The 22,887-nt window shown below is 47.1% G+C and overlaps 2 protein-coding genes across 8 annotated transcripts in view; both read right to left on the bottom strand.

Moving 5' to 3' along the window:
- dock4b (dedicator of cytokinesis 4b) overlaps positions 1–1,810 on the bottom strand; it is a 100,276-nt gene extending 98,466 nt beyond the window's left edge. For 3 of the 6 annotated variants that reach the window (XM_041072520.2, XM_041072522.2, XM_029160241.3), the window contains exon 1: positions 1,481–1,810. The gene's annotated coding sequence lies outside the window, so the exon portion shown is untranslated. The remainder of the gene's footprint in view (positions 1–1,480) is intronic. The other 3 variants (XM_029160240.3, XM_029160242.3, XM_029160243.3) reach the window with 1 other exon arrangement.
- A 13,819-nt stretch (positions 1,811–15,629) lies between these two features.
- Positions 15,630–22,408, bottom strand: tmem168a (transmembrane protein 168a). 2 transcript variants are annotated; one of them, XM_029163475.3, is made up of 6 exons: positions 22,254–22,408; positions 20,877–21,831; positions 20,509–20,784; positions 19,291–19,433; positions 17,631–17,908; positions 15,630–16,856 (listed from the first exon to the last, which is right to left on the bottom strand). In XM_029163475.3, exons 2-6 carry the CDS (start codon positions 21,708–21,710, stop codon positions 16,306–16,308), a joined length of 2,082 nt encoding a protein of 693 aa, XP_029019308.1. In that variant the 5' UTR covers positions 21,711–21,831; positions 22,254–22,408; the 3' UTR covers positions 15,630–16,305. The 2 variants fall into 2 exon arrangements, with proteins under 2 accessions (XP_029019308.1, XP_040928318.1); XM_041072384.2 differs by lacking the exon at positions 22,254–22,408 and adding an exon at positions 22,022–22,182.
- Between the last annotated feature and the right edge of the window lie 479 nt (positions 22,409–22,887).

Genomic DNA, 22,887 nt, shown 5'->3' with positions numbered 1-22,887 from the left:
AGTTGCTGTTGAGGGATCAAACAAACAGCTCTGGCTGCAGCTATGGCACTGCGTGCAGATGATGTCCTCCTCACAACTTATGCTTGACACAATTCACCCTAGATGTATCCTCGTCGAGAGGAAGCCATATTCACAACAGATGAAACTCCAACTGCCAAAATCTACAAATCCAGAAAGTTGACTAGCGGTAAAACAGGTCTGGATTCACAGTGGGAACATTGCAATTGAATTTAGAGAATGTTATTTATGCAAGCACACACCTACTGTACTGTACAGCGTGTGTCTCTGGTGTTTATAGGATACCCTAATAATGAACTCCTTAGGTCTTCAATTAGTCCGTCAGTCAGGCAATGAAAGCGGCTCAGCCTAGTGTTGGAGGTGCACAGCAGATCAGAGCAGACGTTGCAGTCCTGTGACACGGCAGCTCCCACACAAGACATGAATACAGAGGAGAGCAGACAGATTTGATAGGAGGCATTACAAGGAGCCGCATGCTCGCTCCAGAGCACAACCGCACAAACACACTCTTTTCACTCAGACAGATGCAAAGACCCCCCCCCCCTGCAACACACACACATTCACACATCACACTGGCGCTTCGCTTTGCCAGGGAGGTTGTTGCCAAGGCTCAGAATGAGCGACTTGATTGGCTGCCCCTGCTCATCACCGTAGGAACTCACCAGTTGGATTGGCTGCTTCCATAAAGGAGGCTTTTCAAGATGTTTTGCTCCCTAGTTGTGCACCAACTGCTGGATCTCTTTTTGCTCTCTATTACCTTCGCTTCCAATTTAATTAGCTCAACTTCACAGATGTGCTCTCTTTTTTTCTTTATTACTTTTAAGGTAGTGCTAAATGAATAAAGCAGATACATTATTTTCTTGATTAGAATAATCTAAATAGGAATGAATATTCTTGTAACGCCTCATTATAGTAGCATTCAACTCCACCTGTCTTTGCCTGGATGAGTTGAGGAGCATATGGATAATGAGCATTATATTCTGTTTGCAGCAGTAATGTATGCAGCAGAAAAACATAATCATGGAAACAGATCTCAATAAAAATCCTCTGCAGACCAGCCGTCGCAGCAGCACACAGTGTGCTTCATATCTGTTGATAAGCACAATGACAAAATCCGCCCTGGGCCTCAGGGTGAACGCGCCCGCATACGTGTGCACGCATCGCGATGTATGTGCCGAATTAAACAAGGTCACTCAGTACACGGCTCCAACAGCCGCGCGCACGCGGCGCGGCCGCGACTGCCAATAGTAGAGAAGTAACAGGAAGGACATATGCTCAAAAGTGACGAATGAAGTGAAATGTTGTGTTACTGATATAATGATACGTGGAGATTTTTATGGAGGCCAAAACAAAACATCAAACCTTTGTGTGTGTTCACTGCGTGTACAGCTAATGCAGTGTACAAATATTATTATTACCCAAAACACGACTTGCTAACACACACAATGAATATTTGACTCACCCTGCATGGAGAGGTAGGTCGTTCCCCCGTCTGACAGTGGTCAGTAATCAGGTCACATTGTAGAATTGCTCAGTGGCCTTTAATTCCTCCACAGCAGTCAGTGGATACTGTAAGTCTCATGCTAAACCGGGGGATGCTAGCAAAACAGCCACTGACGGTTAGCGCTATCAGCTAGCCACCACTAGGCAGCATTTTTCCTGATTTATTACTTTAGTAAAAAATAATAATTTAGTAAAAGAAAAAAATCCATAGGTGTACTTGATGAAGATGCAAATGCTATTGATGTAAACGCGTAGCTTTGCCATCTGTTTAGCATATAATTTGAGAGTCCATTGCCGCCAAAACGGGTGATTGTCTCAAACGGCTTGTCTTTTTTTTAATTACCGGCTAATCGCGGTTTGGCGTGACGTCAGCTTCATTTGATTGGCTTTATTTATTCATCATTTTTCACCAGAGGAAGCCAACTTTCACATGGGCTCGACAGTGGTAGGAGTGCAATACCCAGTTTGACCGCACGTTCAGCACGCTGCACTTGGAGGGGGCGCTGTTTCACACTTCATGAAGGGGAAAGGGTCAGCAGTACAGAACTGGAGTATTTAAATTCTATTCACGTGTGGAAAATATAAGAGTTTAAAAAGGATGTTTGATGTCGTTATATCAGTTATATATAAATTAAGATTATTTTCTTACCTGTTACCTATTTTCTTACACGTTTTACTTTTCACGTATTTTACACACATTTGCCCATGTGAATAGCCACTTACTGCTTGACTGCCTGCTATACAAATGAAACCCATAAAGTAGTACATCTGTGTCCTGCACATGCCCCCGAATGCAGCATTATTCTCCCACCTCTCCGACGGAAACCTTATCTTTACCACTGCTTGAGTCAGGGTTGCACAAGCTAAAAGGAAACCAATTATTGTCCGTCAGCTGTACGCCGTATATCTGTCAGTACTTTTACTAGGCGTTCAGGGTTCAAATGTACTCCATCATCATTTTTTACAAGGGCTGATGAATGCGCTGATGTTATTTATAGGCAGCTGTTTTCCCTTCCATCAGCACTGTCACCCCTCGCCTGTTTACTGCACCTCGTCGTTCACCTCTCTCCGGTGACGGGAAGCTGGGTTTAAAAATAGGAAACATTCCACTTTTCACTCTAAGCACTTGGGTTGTCAGTGTCTGTGGATTAGTTTTGTGTGTCACGAAGCAGCCCGACATTCTTAAATGTGATATGTTGTACACGAAAGATGAATCAAGCTGTCAATGTGTCACACCTGTTAGAGCCACAGTAAAGCATTGTGAAGAGATACAGGTTAGTTACATTTAGTCTAATTATAGCTCATATGTGATTGCTTATTATTCATAAAAGGAGAATGTGATGCTTATGCACACTTCAAATACATTTAAATACAGAAATGATGAACGCGTCATTGATCTACACTGGCATCTAGCTTTGCAATGCAGGACTGGCTCTCTGCACATGGTAAATGGCGTTTGCAAGGCACAAAACAGCAGCACTTAGCCGGATCATGTCACCTTCCTCAACACTATGTCAACGCGTTCTGGCCTGCTAACACAAACGCTGCGCTGTGACAGCCCAAATGTGCCGTTTCATGAGCTAATTGGAAGCTTTGTGCCCTCACTCAACTGATTCAAACAAAACGGCTCTTTATGTCTAGAGATGCATTTAGCCCTAAAGATTATACAAGTTGTGTTCATTTGTGAAGCTCGTCTAGCTGAATAAATACATAAGTATTAAATAACTGTTTAAATTAAATTAAATTAATCAAAATCTGGCCAGTGAAATCAGGGGGAAAGCCTGTTTTATTCTACTGGAGTGCATTCACAACGCCACCATTTTGTGACTTTTGCATAAGCAGATTTAATGTCAGGCTAAATGATAATACTAATAACGTGGAGTGAAAACACTGTCTACTAAAGCACCAGCACCTGGAAAGCGCTGCTCGTCAGCCATTTTGTCTCCTACGGTGCACTTGTTGTCTTTCCTTCCACGTACGGCACATGTTGATTTACAGCTTCAGGCACAGCACTGTAACACAACGGCAACAGATGGATGCGATAACCTCACATTACACTTCACCGCTCCGCAGTCATCATTCAGACACCGGAAACAAAGCTTTTGCTTATGCACAGTGGAAACATGCCCCAAGAAACAGTGAAAGAATTGACACCAAGAGTGATTCACGAAATGAACACATTATTTCTTTGTGTTATGATAAACTTCTCACTCCACTTTGAACTCGTGCAAATACATAATAGAAAATTGACTTAAATTACTTGTGCTAAAATGCCTTGAGCGAATGTCTTCCTCCCCTGACCTTTCCTCTCCTGATCTTTGTGGCTCTGTTGCAGTGTACAGTGACACCACATCTCCTTTCTATCACATAGACAGCAAAGAAATGAAAAAGAAATGTTCACGTACTCCCTGTCAACGGCTGAAGCATTACCCCCATGGGGTGCATTTAGGAATCACTGCTGCAACAGTTGCTGTCATTTTTTGGTGACTCACCCAGCAGTGGAATCAAACAAACAGCGAGCACTCGCGTACTTGTCGTTTCCAGCGAGGTAATTGCTCCAGCGTGTACCAAGACTTGAGTTTTAACTTGACACTGTCCTTGTAGGAAGGACCTAAGAGGCATAGGAATATTTTTAAGGCTGGAATAAATAACTGATATGATAAAAGTGTATTTAAAGGGGGAAGGACTTTAACAGTGAACCACAGCTCTGATGAAATTCAAATGAGACTATGTAATTACTTGAACTCTATTTAACCTCATTTCTAACACCCCTGTCTTTTACAGGCTCACCATCAATGTTTTTTGTTGATGTAGTAATACTTATTCTTTTGCCTAGTGTTTGTTGGATGTCAGTGGGTTTTCCACCTTAATGCAATACATGAAGGAGGATGATGGACATTCCTTATATGTTTTACTTTCAAATTCCTCAGGGTGGATGTGAAAAAGATTGAGCTTGACCAAAGACAACAAATCCAAAACACGTCTAAATCCACAGCACATAACAGAGGATTTCTTGTTGTAATTGTGGCGCTTACAGATACTTAGCTGTAAAGAAGACAAATAAGATGGAAAGATACACTGAGGCAAAAACCTATAGAGGAATCCAGTCTGCTGATTCAATAATACTGCAAAATACATTTGTCAAAAGTTTTTTTTACATTTCAGGCTGCGTAATAACAAAAATAAGATTGAACCCACAAAGTGTCAAAGAAAACACAAGATGAATTAGTGTTTGAAGCCAAGCAGAGAATTAAAAAGTTTCATGACATTCACGCTTATGAAAAACATTAACTCCAAAGGAGAAAGTAATCACATCAGTCGTGTTTAAAGTTCCTCTGAAAGAATAAAGACAAAATGGCAGCAAAGACTCTAGTGGACTGTAGCTTTCTGTAGGGGCAGACATCATAAGACCATACCATAATACCAACCATATTCATGCTAATCAATGCAATGTCAGTTTTGCCACATGCAAATATTATTTCAATAAAAATTCTCTTATTACAGATTACAGATTCTTGCACAAACCAACCTGAACAAACACGGGAACAAATTAAAATTGCATTCAGACTTCACCCACTGAAATACACTTTCTTGATGATTAAATCTTGGGCGAGCAAATGCATCAAATGTAATAAAACACACTAGTAGACAGTCGTTCACAGCTGCTGCGGACAACGCGCCAATGGTTTGTCACAGCTCATTAGATAATGATCCGAAATCCCACTCGGACGCCAGTCAGTTGTACAACGAGCGCATTTATAAATCAAATTATGATGTCAAAGGGCCGCGCTAATCAGCTGGACACCTGACTGCACTCCGATATCTAAATATGCCACAGTATGGGCTTGGAAAGCAGAGACAGGCGGACGAAGCCTTGCTAAATCATTGTCTCATCGCGTCAGCCTCACACTATTGTCAGTGTAACATTAAAACGTACAGAAATATGCCTCGAAATGAGATGTTTTGAGAAGATGTGCAAAAATGCCTCCCTTTATTCACTATTGCTGGGAGCCCAGTTGCCATGGCGACGAGGCCTTCACGTGCGGCGTCAATGCAACCGCTTCCAACGAGCCACTGAGACTAATACGAATGTGCTTAAAACAAAAGTTGTTCACTCTTCTCATCTTTCTAACAGAAAAAGCTGTAAACATGACATTAAACACAACGAGTGACAGAAACGTTCAATATCCAGAATTAATCGTGCATGAGAGGAAGCAAGACCCGAAGAGAGGAACAGAGGTTGAAACTAAGTTTACTCGGTTGCGCACACACTCCCTAGACTAATACATAAACTGAGGAGCATATCGCACGTCTTGTGCATAAATCAACAAAAGTAATCACATTATGAAAATCAGGTGGTTGAGGAGCTTCTCTCTTACGGCGGAGAACGCGCTTCAATCACAAGAACTTTCCCCCTGACAAAAGCGAACCTCAGCTGATGCGTTATTCCAGGTGCCAGGAGCCGTCAGCCGCGGACCATAACGAGCTGAATCGTAACTCTCCGCTGTCACCTCGCCTCGTTCGCCCATTCGCGAGACGTTCACGGCGGCGAGCGAGAGCGGCGCACTTCGCTCAGCCAATGAGTCACTATGACAACGGCGCTGGACAAACAGGATGGGGTTTGATGTCTTGGAAAAACAAGCCTTGGCATCAGGCGGGGGCGGCTGACGGACGGAGGCCCCTCCTGGAGGTGACTGTCGCTCCATGGGATGATGGCTCCTACGTGTGCTTTAGATCATCTGTTTCTGTTTTGTCAGAGAGCCTATGAATAAGCAGTCTCGTGGCATATTCACAGGGCGTCCGTGTCAACATGATGTCAGTGGGATGAGTCTCCCTTTATCTATTAACCTCCGGTCGCGTGGCCATGAACCCGAGACCCCCACAACTCATTACTGATGCTTTCTAATTACTCTTTGGGTTCTCTTTGATCCCATATCTTGTTATTCACCATCGCGCCTTCTTTGCCCTTTGGAAATAGCAAAATCATTTCTTCTCACACTGTGATTTACAGTTATTGCGTGCCGAGGCCAGGCTAGGTAATTCAGAAATGAAAATGAGCGGGGACAGGAGGAGAGTTCAACTGTGTAACTCATTTCCACCTCTCGTACCCCCCCCCCCCCCCCCTCCTTCTACGTAGGAAAGTAATAACGCGGGCGTTTATGTCCTCAGACGGCTACATAGCTCTTGTTTGGTCTCAAGGTTGTCCTCGGCCGTGAATATGAACCTCGCAGATTTCTCAGTTGAGGACGCGTGGCTGTTCAGGGTCAGAGATGCCAAACTGAGACATTTACGCATCACGCATACAGTGGGCAGCATTTCTACTCTTCAAACTGTGACTTCAGGTGCTTCTAAGACTATTTAAAGAACAATTTAATCCAATCAGGTGTACAAACGCTCCAGAATGGCCAACTTAATTAGTGTTATTAGTAATAGAGGTTTCTATTTCCTCAGAGGGGCCTATAACGCTTTCAGTGAGTTTTTCCTTCCCCTAACAGTCCCACTAAATCTCACAACAGCGACCTCCGGGAAGGACACCAGCCTGAGGTCCTGTAAATAAAGTCTCAGACCTGGTCAGACGGGGCCAATAAACATGGATGATTTGCTCCCAAACACCTTGAAACCGCTCCAGCCCATCCCCCAGACTGGACAGAAGAGTGTGTGTGGGTGCAAGAGGCAAACAGAGAGTAGGAAAGAGGTGAGCGAAGGAGGATGAGGCAGACAGCTACGTCACAAGACCTGTGTGCTGTGCGTATATAGAGGCTCGGACGGGTGGAGTGACTGGAGTGTGTGCTACGTATAGTTTGATTAGTCAGCCAGTGAAGTGGTCCTAATCAAATAATGAAGAGGCACAGAAACACCTGATCCTCCGTAGCTCATTTTGAAGAGACAAAAGTAAAACCTATGTTTGATGCTCAATATCTTACAAACTGGAGAAATCATCAAATTATTTACTGTACTGGAAATGTGATATGAGCAAAACATCAGATGAGAAAACGTATGAACCAGCAATAAAAGGAAATATAGAAACACTGATCCAGCTTGTGTATTAACGTTACTGTTCAACCACGTGTATACGTGTGTGTGTGTGTGTGTGTGTGTGTGTGTGTGTGCGTGTGCATGTGCGTGTGTGTGTGTGTGTGTGTGTGTGTGTGTGTGTGTGTGTGTGTGTGTGCGTGTCTGTCTGTGGTGATGTCTGCCAATAACGCCATCAATATCTGCTCATCTAATAAATGCACAATCTTGCTAAATAAAAGTGCGTATCATTCACAGTTGCCAGCGGGACCATATTGAAATCTATCGATTGCCCGCATGCAGCTCGCCTGCAGTTGCCGCGGCCAAGGACGCGTTGGTCTGGGGAAGAGATGTGATCGGTTGCAAAAAAAAAATAGAGTGACAGCGGACGCGACTCAGCACAGTTCGCGGTAGCACAGTCGCTGGCACTTAACCTTGAAGCTCATAACGAATATCGCCCTTGGGAGAGAAAGAGGGAGCAGGTAGTGGGACGGAGGGAGGTGTGATTGGAAGGGCAGCGAAGGTGAGAGAGAAATACAGTGGGACACACAGTGGCAGCGTGTGGATTAAAAGAGCTGCAGACTGTGGGAAGGTTGTATAGTAGGAGCATGTGTGTGTGTGTGTGTGTGAGGTGGAAAAGGAGGGACGGGGGAGGAGGAGGAGGGGGAGGGAAGGATGCCAGAAAGGTCACGAGGCAAAAATGATGAAGTCATCTGTATTCGATTTTCTGTGGCTGCAGCGTGGATGAAAGCTGACTGTGTGCTAGTGAGGCAATCTGCCTGCAGTCGCAGCAGCAGCAGCAGCCGCATCCGCAGCCGCATCTGCAGCCGCATCCACAGCCGCATCCGCAGCCGCATCCGCAGCCACAGCGCCGCCTGCATTCACGCTGGGCTGTTAGCTTAGCTCCAGACCAATGATCTGGTAGCATTGTGGTATATACAGTACTAGCTCCTGATCCCAGCCAGTCAAGGCAGATGGCCGCCCCCCTCTTCTTTGCTTCTCCTGTTGCACACTAAATGCACTGAAGGGCCAAACCACCATTTAGAAAAGTTCTTACGTGTGTGAATCAACTCCATATTTGATACTGACTTTTCTGCAGACTTCTACATAAGCTCAAGGGATTTACAGGATAACGATGCAAACATGTCACACTATGTCTTTCTCTTTAATGTTACTGCATAAGAAGATACATTGTTATATAGTAGCTGCTTTGCTGTAGTATTCCAATGCACTTGCTGTTACCACGGCAACAGCTTTAATGAGCCATGTGAATTTGAAGTGTTTTGGGATGTTTTAACCCCCTCCCCCCACAATGCACATGTTTTTTTTTTCTTCCTGTCTGCTCCCATCTCGTCCTTCCACGAAGCCGCTGTGTATGAATCCAGCAACTGCTCCCATAAAGGCTGGAGGCGCCTTCCTCCTGGGCCCCGCGTCCACTCTGAACGCCCACGCGCCCACCTCTGGAACCGCTCAAGCAGTGATGCAACGAACGGGCAACCCGCTCCCCGCGGCCCGGGACGGCTCCAACGGCTGCAGCCTCTGCAGCGAACACTGCGTCCTCTGTGGGGAGATTCCTCAGCTAGTGACTCTGCGTTGGAAGGAGATGATGAGCGGATGAACTCTCACTGCCTCACGAACTGCCTCGTCTTCTTCGTCTTTGGGGTGAGGCGACGCCTCAGCTCCGTCTCCTCTGCACCTCTCTTTAAGCTCAGGCGGCTCACACGTTCAACAAGGAGCTTCCTGTTTGCAGGAAGTGTGAGTGAAACACTGTTTATTTGTAATATTACACAGATTTTCGCTAAAGGCTCTGATCATCCTCCTTTACACCAGTGTGCGTTCAACCTGGAGGCTTAGTTAACCAACCCAAAACGCCTGAATCTGGGTCACAGCTCACCTGCTACCTATCACACCTTCACAGAAAGCTGACGTGTTCTTACATTTTAAGTTTTGGGGTAGCACTGGGTTCGATTAGGTCGCATTAGGCTGATTGGTCACTCTGAATTGCCTGTAGGTGTGTGTGTGTGTGTGTGTCTGTCTGTCTGTCTGTCTGTGTGTTGCCCTGTGATGGACTGGCCACCTGTGCAGGGTGAACCTCGGCTCCAGCCCCCCCGCGACCCGCATGGGTCTAAGCGGTGGAAGATGGATGGATGGATGGAAATTTGTGACCCTCAAGATATTTTTCTGACTCAGACTATTCCTTTACACAACACTGCTGCCAATGCGAGGAAGACTAAATGCAGTTTGAGGGCAGTTATGTCCTAGTGGTGAAAATGGATGCTGATGACAGAGCAGGAGCTGATGCAGCATAAGGCGTCGCTATATGTATTTCAAAAGAGAGAGAGAGGACAATCAGCTTCTGCTTAATCACCCATTTTAACACTTGCCTTCAGCTGCGATCAAAAAGCCCCGAGAGAGTGAGTGAGAACTGCAAACGCACTGCATCCATCAGCGAGCTCATTTAAAAAAAAATCAATTCACCGCCTCAAGTGACACCAGAGAAGAATATATCAAAGTATTAATAATTGGGATTCCAACGATGCCGAGCTGCCGCCACCACAGTTTCAACTTTCACATTTCTGAGAGCTCTTCGCGTGATTGGTTGTGATTTCTCAAGCAGGAGCCGCAGCGGCCGACGAGCCGGTGCGGCATCATTGGAAGTGTCAAAGCGGGTCAATCAGCGCGCGGTCACAGCGACGCCGCCAATTACATTCAGCCAATCAGGGGGCGCACAGGTTGCCACGGAGATTAGCCGGCGTCGGCTGCGTTTGTCCCAGGCAGAGGTGCGACGCTCCGCGCCCGGAAGCTTTTTACCCGCGCACGGGGAAGCTCGTCTGTCACGCGCTTGTCGAACGTGACCGCGGGGCTCCAGGTACAAACTACGGCGAAAGACTGGAGAGGACACGACGGCGCCTCCCGCTTCCCGCGGCTCCCACTGACCCCGGAGCCACAAAGCAATTCCAGCGAGCGCGCGCACTATTATGGGTCCTGATGGAAATGAATGGCGGAGCGGAGAGCGCGACAGGGTAATGACTCACACTCCCGCCGCCGCTTTCTGGGTCAGGTGTTTCCCGCGGTTTCCGGCTGCGCGCGGCTGCAGAGTTCCGCCCCGGAGCTCGATCCGTCGCTATCACATATCACATGATGGAACTCATTATTGACCGAAGACACGTCTGCTTCGGAAAATATTTTACACGCCGTGCTTCGGTGAGACGCGAACGCCGAGGCTGCGGACGTATTGACGGGTCCCGGAAGTCATCAGAACTCAGAACGAATGAATGACTTTAAAGAATGAAACCTTAGCCCGGCCACGCGGGATATTTATCATCGTCTGCGAGTCCAAAAAGGCTCCGTTCAGAAATTAATTACGTCCTTCCATAGCTGCACCGTGGGTCTGAGTGCCAGCTGTTTTAATTAGCACAGTGAGAGCTTAAGTTATGCACTCAGCTCATTCCCCCTAATGCAACACAAGCCAATAAATGCACACGCGGTTCAATACGGGGGCAGAGAAGCCTTCGTGCTCTGTACGCGTGCCCGCGTGGACACGTGCTTTCCTGTTTACGTACGATGTGCACGGACGGACAGGCGTTAAGACGTGGATCTCCTTGCAGCTGACGTCATTCATGAATAAGTAAACGAAAACGTGCGCGCGCCACTTGTGTGCGTGCGGGTCAGCGTCCATTCATCGTCTGGCGGCAAAGTGAGGGATGCGGGACAAAATGGCAGCGATATTAGAAGCGTTAAATGTGGGTTTGTGTTGGGAGGTCGCCTGCGTTGCCTGCTTCCTTCAGGCGAGCTCCGTGGCCTTCACGTTAAAAAGAAATACAGAGCGGTGCAGAGTCAGCAACTCGCAGGCCTCATATACTGTACGTCTGTGCTGGGAAAGCAGTGGTTCACCACATCTGGCGCCCGTCGGACGCTGTCGTGTTTCACTTTAGATATGTTCATGCTTTGAGTTATTCTGAAAAGCTAGAAGATGTTACACATTGTTGAATTAGCTGTAGTTTGCCACAAATAAACCTTCAGCATCACAGACTGACTCTCTCTCTCCCTCTCTCTCTCTCTCTCTCTCTCGCTGCTGATGGGAGACACGGCGGATGAAGGTCAGCGCTGCGCACGCGAACGCGCGTCGCACGACGGCCGTTTCCCATTCGCCGTTTCACTCACTTTATTAAATATGCATCAGGTCATGATTTCCGACGCTTCCCCTCCCCTTTCACGCAGAAGTAATTAAAGTGAATATAATCAACAGCAGGGCGTTAAAACAGCTCAACCTGAAAGTGTAGCCTGGCAACAGGAGCAGTTACGAGGAAAAGGGAGAGAAAGGAGCCGCTGTAGATTAATGGTCAAGAAAGAAGGTCATCAAAGGGACCTATCAGGGAAATAATAAAAAATAAACTGTTCAGTCCGGTGTCCTTGAAGGCATCGTTAAAGCGCGGCTTCGCTAAGGTTTAATCTTCCTCCGAGTTCGGAATAAGAAATTATTCAGTTATTCAGACAAACTTAATTTGTACAGAACGTTTCAACCATTAAAATGCAACAAGCCCTTCAGGTGACGAGAGGTTGACTGCGCTCATGCTTCATTCATGATCAGCAGTGGGGCCGGCGACACACGCGGCGCTGCTGGCAACCGGTCGGGCCGAGATGCGGCATCAGATCATACATATGACTTTCCCTGACACGAATCAGCTGTTTGGGAGTTTCTAATAATGGCGCCTTTGATGCTGGGAGAATCCCTGAGCGAGCGCCTCCTCTGTCATCAGCCTACGGGTCCCTGTCCTCCCCCCAACACACAGCCGGACCCCTCACCCTGCTTACTGCCCGCTCCGCTCTGTGAATTCCACCCTCTCTCTCTCTCTCTCTCTCTCTCTCTTTGGCTCCAGCCAAAACAGACGAGTCTGGAGCGTTCCCACACTGCGGCCCTCAATGGGATTGGGTGTGTTTTCTCATCCTGCTCGTTCCCTCCTCACCCATTATTTTCTCCCCTTCTCGTGCCTGTGCACACAGAAGCCCCCCCCCCCCTCCCGCGGTCTGCGCAGCGTCCCCCTCGCCTCTGCTCGTCTCCCCGTTCAGGGACATCCAGTCATCTGCCCCTCTTCCATGCCGTTGCCCAATTGCCCAACAGCATCGGGCTCCGACTGCAGCCGTTAAAGTGAGAAGGGCCCCGGTCTGCCTTTGACTCCTGCAGCGGACGCTGCCAGCGCCATCTGTGTGGACTGGCATTCCTGCATGCGTGCATGTACTGCATGCATGGCCCTGTGTTTGATCAAAGGGGGGGGGGGGGGGGGGGGGCAGGTGTAGCCTTTGCTCGCCTCGCTTCACTCTGATGCACCGCCACGGGCACACCTGCATCTACCTTTAACCATCACTCCTACGCTTTCAAATCCATTGCTCTGGCTTTCTCATCTGACCAAAGTAGGACCCAAAGCAACGACGGCTGTCTTATGTTTTTGCTTCTCTCTCGCCCTCTCTCTCTTTCTCCCTGTCTGTCTTCACTTCTCTCAAAGCACGGCTGACTAACATCATGTGCCAGCTGTGAGGCTGCAATCAAACGAGCTCCTGCTAGACCCCCTGGGGTTCAGATGATATTACACACACACACACACACACACACACACACACACACACACACACACACACACAGAAGGACAAGAGCAGCAGGTCAGGGACAAGCATATGTACAGCAGTAATGAAGCCTTGGCCAGAACTGTGCATAATTTTGGTGCTGATTTGACTTGATTATTATTATTATTCATAGCAGAATTTTACTCCGTCTCCGTCTTTAAGGAAAGGTCATAGTATAAATTGTAGATCACACACACACCGCACCTGTACAAGAGACAAGCAATTGCCTGCGACCACGGCAGTAAACGCAAGCCTGATAAACATGCAGGGGAGCAAAAGACCTCTTGTAAATCCCTCCGACCCGGCCTCTGTCCGGCCTGAGCCGCACCTGAAGCGGGCTCGGCCCCGGTTCAGGCAGTAAAAGCGGTTACGTGGTGGTTAAATATCCGATGATTCAACCGCTCGGTAAAATGGGACGTCTCCGTTCAGCCCCACATTTTAATCCAATCGCAGCCTCTTCCCCTGAGCAGGACAAGCTGTTTTGGCTGACTCCAGAAAAAATGGGATCCCAGATGTGAGATCCAAACAGGAAGCTCATCTGTTTCGCTACCCCCCGTCCCATCTCAGCCCAACTGTGACAACAAAGCTAATTACCCAACCTCCGATCCCACGGTGCCGACAGTCTTGTTAGCCTCCAATTTACACTTTTAATTGAATGAGGCGTATCGGCATCATCTGGCTCGTGCAAAGTATATTCGGCTGCGTGCGGGTAAACATCCGGAGCGGCGGGCTTTAATTGATCCGTAGCACTTCATGCTGACGACGAGCCTGGTTCAGATGTCTTTTCAGCCCAGATGCCCGTTCCGTCCTTTATCCTGACATAATGTTGACCCTGACTTTACAAGAAGGAATATGCATAACTAAGCTCCAGTACAAGGCCTGCTTCGCCCCACCCTCCTTCTGCATCAGCTCCTAAATCCTTGCCCAGAGTAGCTCCTCAGTCCTTGTAGCATGAATAATCTCTTCACATCTGTGCCATGACTATTTTTTTTCCAAACTATACATTGGCATTGAGCGCTGAGGGGAGCAAACGTATTTCCAGTAAATTTAAGCAGCTCCTTGTGGAAAAGCTGGGTTTTATTTAAATGCACCAAACAACTGCACTAATCCACTTTCTAGCGGCGCGTGGGACGAGGAGACCAGCCTCACGACGGACCGTCTTCCTAGAAAGCCTGAGAGGGGGGGGGTTGGCAGCCTGTGTGCATAGTGGGCAGCGCCGCGCGGTTAAACAGCTACTAAACGCATCCTCGGCCCCTGCAATTTGAAATGATGGCTTTGACATTTCAATGTCAGACCCACTGCGATCGCAGGCGTCTGGGAGAGAAAAGAGCGGCCGCTGAATGCGCCGCGACCGATGAGGCTCCCAGGCATCAGGAGACACACGGCCGCGTCCAACCGCCAGACAGAGTGGCTTAAAAAAGTTGGAATTGTATTTATGACAAAAGACTAAATTGCCAAGCCAGTAAGCAGTGAAAGGGCCTTAAATAGCCATTAATACAGGAGCAGCTGATGCGTTTCCTCCGCCAGTTTCTGTGCTCAAACGTAACTTGGGCAATAAAAGCACTCCTTTCCCCCAAATAAATAGCAGGCAAGCGTCAGGCTCATCACTTCGCCTGCATTAGACGGTTACGCCCCATGACAGGCTGTAATTACCCACAGACGCAACACTCAGCTGCAGGGGAACAGGAAGAGGGAGACAGTGGAGAATTGGAGTGAGTGTGTGTGTGTGTGTGTGTGTGTGTGTGTGTGTGTGTGTGTGTGTGTGTGTGCGTGCGTTCTGACTCAGCATATCCACACAGGCGGCTGGCTCCGTTATTACCTAATCCAGTTTAGGAGATGAATCCAGCCTCTAATCTAATCTAATTCTCATAAATGATTCCTACCACATACATGAATCCCTGACCTTAGCTAGAACAACAGCTGACGGCTCCACCGGTGAAAACAAACACCCACACACCACCATCACTTATGCGTGTCCCTTTTCTCCACTAATTGCCTGCGCGAGTCCTCGACTTTATCCCTCACACTTGCTGCGGTTTGATATTCACAGCACCCAAGCGCTAAAAAGTTAAAAGCAGAGAAGGGTTGCTTCTAATGTCAGCTTTCATCTCTCCAAGGTCTCCCCAAACCTCAGTCTGTGCCTAATGGCACCCTTCAGGCGTGAGCCAAGCATCGGCCCCTTTCTGTGAAACTGGGTAAAATACCCAGCAGCACCTGGGACTCAGGTCCAAGCGCTGGGACCGACTCGGATGAAGGTTCACGGAGCAAACCCCCATGAGATACGGCGTTGTGTATCGTCTCATATTTTCCAGCTCACACATCTAATATTTGCCAGTCAATGCAAAGCTTCCACTGAGCGGAATCAGTATTGACCCAGCGTTTGTAAAGACAGAAATGTTAAAATGAGCCCGGACAATTGTCCTTTCTGTCTGAGGTGCAGATCTCAGAGCAAATCCACCAAAATGTCCCACAAATCTTATCCAACATACTGTACCAAACTTTATTAACAGCATCTTCCCAACTATACACATCTCATGTAGCATCATAGTAGTTGATCACCCAAAATCAGTGATGATTACAAAGACCTAACCCACAAGGCACAAAGGGAATTAGATACTGTAGGACAGGTAAAGTCAAGGTGAAATACACTTTAAGGCAGGTCTAGCGTTTAGCCATGTGAGATTACACAAAGGAAGGCGACGGTCAACAGCAGCCGCTATGGGCCGTAACACAATAAAAAGCCATGGGAGCTTAGTTACTGTCTCACAGCAAAACATACAAAGGAGGCTTCACGGCGTTGATAAACCGTTTCATGCCCATCGCGTTTTTCTTCATTTGTCTTCAATGCTGCAACACATGCATATTTAAACAAAGTGTAATCAGGACCTCACAGTGAGAGTGAGAGAGAAAAATAAAAAGGTATTCTAAAGAGGAATGTTACCAAAAAAATCATAGAAGGCACTTTTATAGCATGTTACAAAAAAAAGCAAAGAATAGCAAATATTATTCAAAACCACCATGTAACATTCGGGCATGGAATAAATAAAAATACAATAAAATGGAGCAATGTTAAGACAAAGAATTTAGATTAGTACTCTGCATATGAAAGAACTAAATGCAACAGGATGAAGACATTAGCAAACACCTGCGCTACGAATGCACCAGCTTGATGCCCTGCCCGGTGTCCAGGACGCTGGGAGGGAACCACGCCAGTTTGCACCTCCGGAAGCAGCGCAGACACACGCTGCACAGCCAGAACAGGTTGAGACCGCAGCACCAGTTGGACAGGTGCACCATCGGGTACGTAGCCTTGGGGAAGTGGGTCTTCCAGTGCTTGGCCACGTCGCTCCCGGTGGGCAGGTGAAGCGCGTAGTCACTCCAGCGCTTAGAAACGCCGTAGACGGCCATGACAGCCCGCCCCCTCTCTGACCACTGGGTGTCGCTGCGCGGGTTGCAGTTGAACTCCACCCACTCGGAAGTGAAATCCCCCAAAAGGGGGGCGCCTCCGGTCTCCAGGTCCATCCCCATCGGCAGCAGCTCGGCGCCCTGCACGGCCACGTGAACGCCGTCGAGCCGCCTCACCTCCTTCACCCAGGGAAGGGAGTTCTCCGTGTCCAGTATGAGGATGAGGCGGGAGCAGTGGCCGGCGTTCTTCTCCTTCCACAGCTCCAGCAGCTGCGCCAGGTGGAGTCTCTCCCCTCCTGAATTAGATAGCGAGAGGGAGGAAACAGGCTGTGAGACAAAGGAGGGCGAGGAAGTGTTGGGATGGAAGCACTCATTTACTACAGGGCTAGTGATGAGGACAGAACTGTCCTTCCTTCCGTCTAACTGCTGCCATCACAAGCTCAAATTACCACTGGGCAACTTGAAGGATGAAGACACTATGAAGACAAAATGCTACATTTAAAAACTAGGGTCATTTGTGCCAAAACAATCAGCAACGTGCACAATCGTCCTCTGAACAATGACTGAAAATGTCCTTTCAGGCTGCTAACTTGGAGATAATTTCCTTTTCAGTGGGTATTTTTTCTCCTTCCTCTGAACAGAGTCGCTGCAGCCGACGTGGTGGCGACCTGCTGAGATTCTCATTTCCATTGAAGGAACACTTGTCATAGCTGCGCTTCGACTATTTTTTACCATAATCATCTCTACTGAGTCGATTTGGCTTCGTGGTCTAATCTGCCTGTAAAATGTAAAATCAGCCTGATTAACTGAGATGACGAGGGAGAGAAAAGGCTCAACAGAAAAACGGCAACACATTCAGTTTGCAGGGACAATAAAATATCTACAAAACTCTGTTTTACACAAGTTTTGCAATGAATACAAAATTAGGCCCGTTTTACATAATTAGTGTTTAAGCGATAACGAGTAGCCAACTTTGAATAAGCCTGATACCCAACTTACTGAGCATTTATTAAAGCTTTCTAAACTTTTACTAAAACAAATGAAGACTGTAGTGTAGATCTTTCTCTAACCTGCCAGAGCCCAGGATCCGGTGCCCTTGTATGTCGGGCCGCTGTAGAACATCAGGTAGGTGTCGTGGCGCGGCCCGTCTGCGGTGCGCCGCTCCAGGAAGTCCCGCAGCTTGGTCTGCATGGCCTCCAGGGTGAAGCCGCTGGTGGAGTAGTCGCAGCCGAACGTCTGGATCATGTGGTGGGAGAAGAGGCGCTGCACGCTGTTCAGCATGCCCGTGGAGCGCAGGTTCACCTGCTGCTCCTGCTCAGGTGGCAGGAGGGCGGGCTGGCCATCAGGGCTGGAGACAGGAGAGGGAGAGAGGACGCCGGGTGCCTCATCAAGTCAGCCGGAAAAGGAAGCGTGGCACAAGGGCCGAGAGCCACTATTACCACCTTCAACCTCACGCTGACAAGGGCGGCGGGAGGTTGATCTCATGTGGACGAGATTGATTTTTTTAGCAAGTGCAGGAGTTGTTATTAGCTGCACTCCCTCGGGTGTCTGATGTGCTCCCAGTTATTGATGCTTCTTCTGTAGAAGAATATCAAATGTAAAGCTGTCGCTCACTATTTTCCTTACAAGGTTGAATGTGAGGCAGTGAAACATTTCAGGAAAACATTAAAGCGGAAAATAAAGCAAAAGAAAAGGAGGTTTGGTCAGAAAGTGGCAGGCTGTCCGGTCAGGCAAGCTCACCATTCACCTAAATCCATCTAATCTTTTCTGATCTTATTGTGCCCTCGGGAGAGAAGGCTTGTACTTTGAGATTCAGACTGCATCTCCCCCCCGTTACACTCTCTTTCATCCATAAAAAAAACACCCTGTCCTTTTCCCCACAGCTCCACACTCCACCTCTCTCACTTCTCTGACAATTCTTCCAGTTCCTTTGCTCTGTCTGTCCCTTTCCACTTCTACCACCGCCCTCCCTGGTGGTTTACGACCCCAGCGCTCGCCTTGTGTTTTTCTACATCGTCTCACCCTCTCTCTCTCTAATCTCCCTGTGGGGCTCTTGTAATTTTAGAAGCATGATGTGCAGCCATCAAACAGCTGATTATACGCCGCTGCATTCTGATCATGCTCTCCATCCTCCCTATGGACCATGTACATAAAGCCTTGCATACACATGCCCACGGCTCCAATAGCATCACAGGACATACGTTTACATACTCTGCTGCAGAGGGCCTTTAAAATTAATGCAGACATCAATGCATAACCACTTGCCAGCTTCCTCTGTCATCAAACCTAAGTAGGCTATTCCAAAAAATTAACCAGGAGAGCAATGGGCGAGGAATAATCAACAGCTAATGTCTAACTTCTTCAGCCGAACAACTTGGTATGCTGCACAGGATGCAGCGAAATGGGCCTTTAGGGGCCCATATATTATCAGTCTTTATCCAGTTGGTTTGGTGATAACTGAGGAGGGAGTCAGAAGGAAATATCATACACTTTACCAGCACTAACATGGAGCAAGTCTAGTTCTGTATTTGTTTATCTGCAGTTTTAAGGTTTGGTGTGATGAGTAGAGTTTATGAATGACTGTTAATCATCAGAACGCTGAGTGCAGTATAAATTACTCAAGCAACATGTCTCAAACAATAAATCTAAACAGCTGGTGATAATTTGAGTGTACATCTGTGCATCTCTGTACATCTCTACATTTGGACCCATCGCCTCTGTCTCCAGTACCTGCAGTAAGTGTTGGGTATGACCAAGGCGTAGCCCACACAGGTTCCTCCCAGGCAGCTGCCCAGCTCGTGGAACAAGCCGTGGGTCAGAGACTCCAAAGGCAGCACCACCAGCAGGGCGCTGAGGAAGAGGCCGTTGGAGCGCTGCAAAAAGCCACCGGATCAGAGTCACTTTCATTCGCGACCTACAACTTGTACTGTAGCAGTCAGAACCAATTAACTGGTGGTGACACTTTGCAAGACAGTTATACAACGTGGGACTGACACAGTGTTATTACACCAGGATGAAACATGACAGGACCTAACCAAATTGAGACACAATGCGCTGTTACACAGCATGCTAAACATATACTGCTAGTACTTATTACAAGAGAGTATTTAAAATCGCCTAGCCTCTGCTGGCTTGGTAGCCTTAAGTGTGTATAGTACAATATAACTAACAAGAAAGAAAAATCTTTACTTCTATAAAAAATGCACAGAGAAAAATATAATATACAGTAATAACAGGAAGCAGCTATGGTGCAACACAGGACTATTAGGCCTGAAGAGAAAGCCATTCTCGAATCACTGATGGAATGCAGCATAGATTAGCATACATGAAAAGCCAGTTTGATAGCATCGCATTTGCATATCTATAACTGCACAATTAAGCGAAAGCAATGAGGACAATATAATGGAATCTAGTGCTGTTTTTACATGTCGGTCATGTATTACTATATTCTCATAAATCTGCAAAATACCATAATCTGCACACACGAGAAGCTAAAGCTCTGCACACATTTGCAGCCGACATTCACAACGTGCATATTTCAAACTGGGACTCGTCAGGACACATGAGACTCATACAAGGTAAACATCTAATAAAGCTAAATAAGTTATTGCAGCACTTTACGCAGGTTGATAGGGATATTAAAGTGCTAATTAAATCGGTTCCGCACGAGCGCAGAGGAGCCTCATCTTAGGGAGCAACTAAAACTGCACACTGTCTCTAGCACCTCTTCCTGTGAAGGTTTGGAGGTTTTGACCTACACAGTTTTCTCAGCAGCATCACTTCATGGCATGCAAAAATTCTTAATGTGTCAGAAATCTGCGTGTTGACTGGAATAGAACTGTAAGATGACCAACCAAATATCCTTTCTGCAATTGCTGCAGGTTTAGCAAAGGAATTAAAGCGTATTTCTATGCTTGTAATAGCACAAATGCCTTTTGTCTGACCTACCTGCCAGGACACGGCTGCTAGTATGACACTTGACAGTAGAGTAAAGAAGACTAGTCGCTCTGAAATAAGGCAGAAGTGTCGAATGCCCCTGGATGCCATGATTTGGTCCAGAGTCCGGCTACTGGATCGCTGGGCCCGCCAATCCTTCTGACACTCATTTAACTTGGTGTGGAAGCCCCAAATTGTGATGAGTAGAATTATGTGGCAGATGGACCAAAACAAGCCAAAGAGGAAAAAGCCTGGAATCACCAGGTACCACAGCTCCAGGTGGCCCAGCTATAAGACAAGAACATTGTTATGGTACGTCCTTAAAATTAACAAATTAGAGTTTGTAGAGCACTTGGTTTGACTGGATTTTTTCATCATACCTTTAAAGCAGCCAGAATAAAGAAGGACATCTCAATCAGACACAATGGCAGCAGTGACAGCCTCCTCCACGCCTTCCCCATGGACAGAACTAGCATCCAGCGCTCACAAGGCCCCAGTGTACTGAAGTACACGTCTAATAAAGGCTCACATAGCAGTCTGCCCAGGTAGCAACCTAAGGCATAGGGGTTGGCTGTGATGCCCAAAGCCTGGAAAAACACAAGCGACGTAACCAAGGAAAAAGTGACCACGTTGGGCAGGGCCAGCAGGGACTTCATCCTCAAGTCTACAATGAGAGCTCCTAGGCCCACGGCTAAGCCTGTTATGGGCACTGCAATGTGAAGAAGCATGGTGGTGCTGGCGATGCCAAACCCCAGGAGTTCCAGCAGCTCAATTGACGTCAGCAACGAGGGTTTGTAACGGACAGAGCTGCATATGCGCTCAGTTATAGCCCATACGGTTTTCATGATTACACTAGCTAGTAGGAGATAATTGGCAACTAGTTCCTTGACATTGGAATCCAAGGCGGGGCTGTTGAGGAAGCAGAGAAGACCAAGTAGAAAGCCAATCCACAAATGGAACAAGCTGAGGCTGGCCTTTTCCATAGCGAAGTAGTAATGGAGGATGATGGCTATGCCCTGGACAAACAGACCCAGGATGAAGATGACCAGAATCATGTTTTCATTCGTCACCTCCCAGCGTACGTACATGCCGACGCACACCGCCACGAGGAGGACGACACTGGACAGATAGCCCAGGCATCGTATGGACGTGAACACGTCCACCTCCTTGGGTCCACCGGACGTCAGCTCCTCCTCCTCCTCCTCCCGAGCCATGGCGGACTCGAAAACGAAAGCAGGCTGTGACAGTCAGTTCGGTTCAGTCCCGTCTTCTAGACCACCGATGTTTTGCAAACGGAGGACTGCGCCTCTTCGTGGCATTACGCAAAGTCAACCCCTGTGAACAACGTAGAAGTTATTAAAGTTGAGAAATTGCGCAATACACACTTATGAAAGTTAGCATAGACACGACGATGCTGACGCCGTGCTAGAGTAAGACTTTCAAGACCTGGTTATAAAATTACAAATATCGGTAACACACAACAGCCAATAGATAAAATGAGTGCCTCTACCAAGAAAAAACTCACGCAACACAAACAGAATAAAACCAGTAGCTGCAGTGTCGCTTTTTGACGATGTGGCACAGTAAGTTAGCTAACTTAGCTTCCCTGCGGAATCTCAGCTACGTTTCTACTTAACCATCTAATGTTGAACCTTTAAGCATCTAAAAAATAAATGGCACTCAGTTTTGGGCATTTCAAAGTTGCTGCTGTAAACACTAACGACGCTTAATGTACTTATTGTCAAAAAGTTGCTTACATGTCTTAAGTTTAAATGAGAGCTGTGTTGCTTCCGGATCCCGAACTACGGCATCACACAAGGATCAAAACACCCATAGTCGCGTTTTCAGGCTGCGAACATTTTTGCACAATAAAAATACGATATTGTGGGTTTATACATGAATGTTGACGTATGAAGTAAAGTGACGATACAAATAAAAATACGTAACAACCACCAGTTTATGGCAGCACGCTGAAGGTCGCATAAGCACGTTTGTATTCACGCATGAGATTATGAACTGCAGGTGACCTTTTAAGATGAACTGATCTATATACAAATCCGTCTGAAGCGATCCCATTTGAATTGCTTTGCGTGAAAGAACATAAATGTTAAAACTCTGAAAAATACAGCCCAGATTATGGGATAGCCAACCTTCAGCATCAATACCACTGATAAATACTGTGTTATAATATTAGATTTTTTTTCTGTTAGCTTCAATGTGAAACAAGCTTAAATTGAATTGACTGATGACAATAATGATGGATGGGTGATTTCATGCATGAAATAACATTTTTACATACTGTACATCCAGTGATTCATGCCTGCTGCTGGGATGTGCACCGCGTCTGCCTTTCCACAGTTCTTAGTTACATCTGTGTTGACTCAACACATT

This window comes from Betta splendens, chromosome 9 (assembly GCF_900634795.4).
Source record: "Betta splendens chromosome 9, fBetSpl5.4, whole genome shotgun sequence".
Classification (NCBI taxonomy): Eukaryota; Metazoa; Chordata; class Actinopteri; order Anabantiformes; family Osphronemidae; genus Betta; species Betta splendens.
This window is presented reverse-complemented; position numbering and strand designations above follow the sequence as displayed.

Coding starts and splice junctions, on each gene's coding strand:
- tmem168a (XM_029163475.3), bottom strand. CDS start 21,710: ATGGCTCGGGAGGAGGAGGAGGAGGAGCTGACGTCCGGTGGACCCAAG. Junction 20,785..20,876: donor TTATTCTGGCTGCTTTAAAG/GTATGATGAAAA, acceptor CTTGTCTTATAG/CTGGGCCACCTGGAGCTGTG. Junction 16,857..17,630: donor CGGATCCTGGGCTCTGGCAG/GTTAGAGAAAGA, acceptor TATCTAATTCAG/GAGGGGAGAGACTCCACCTG.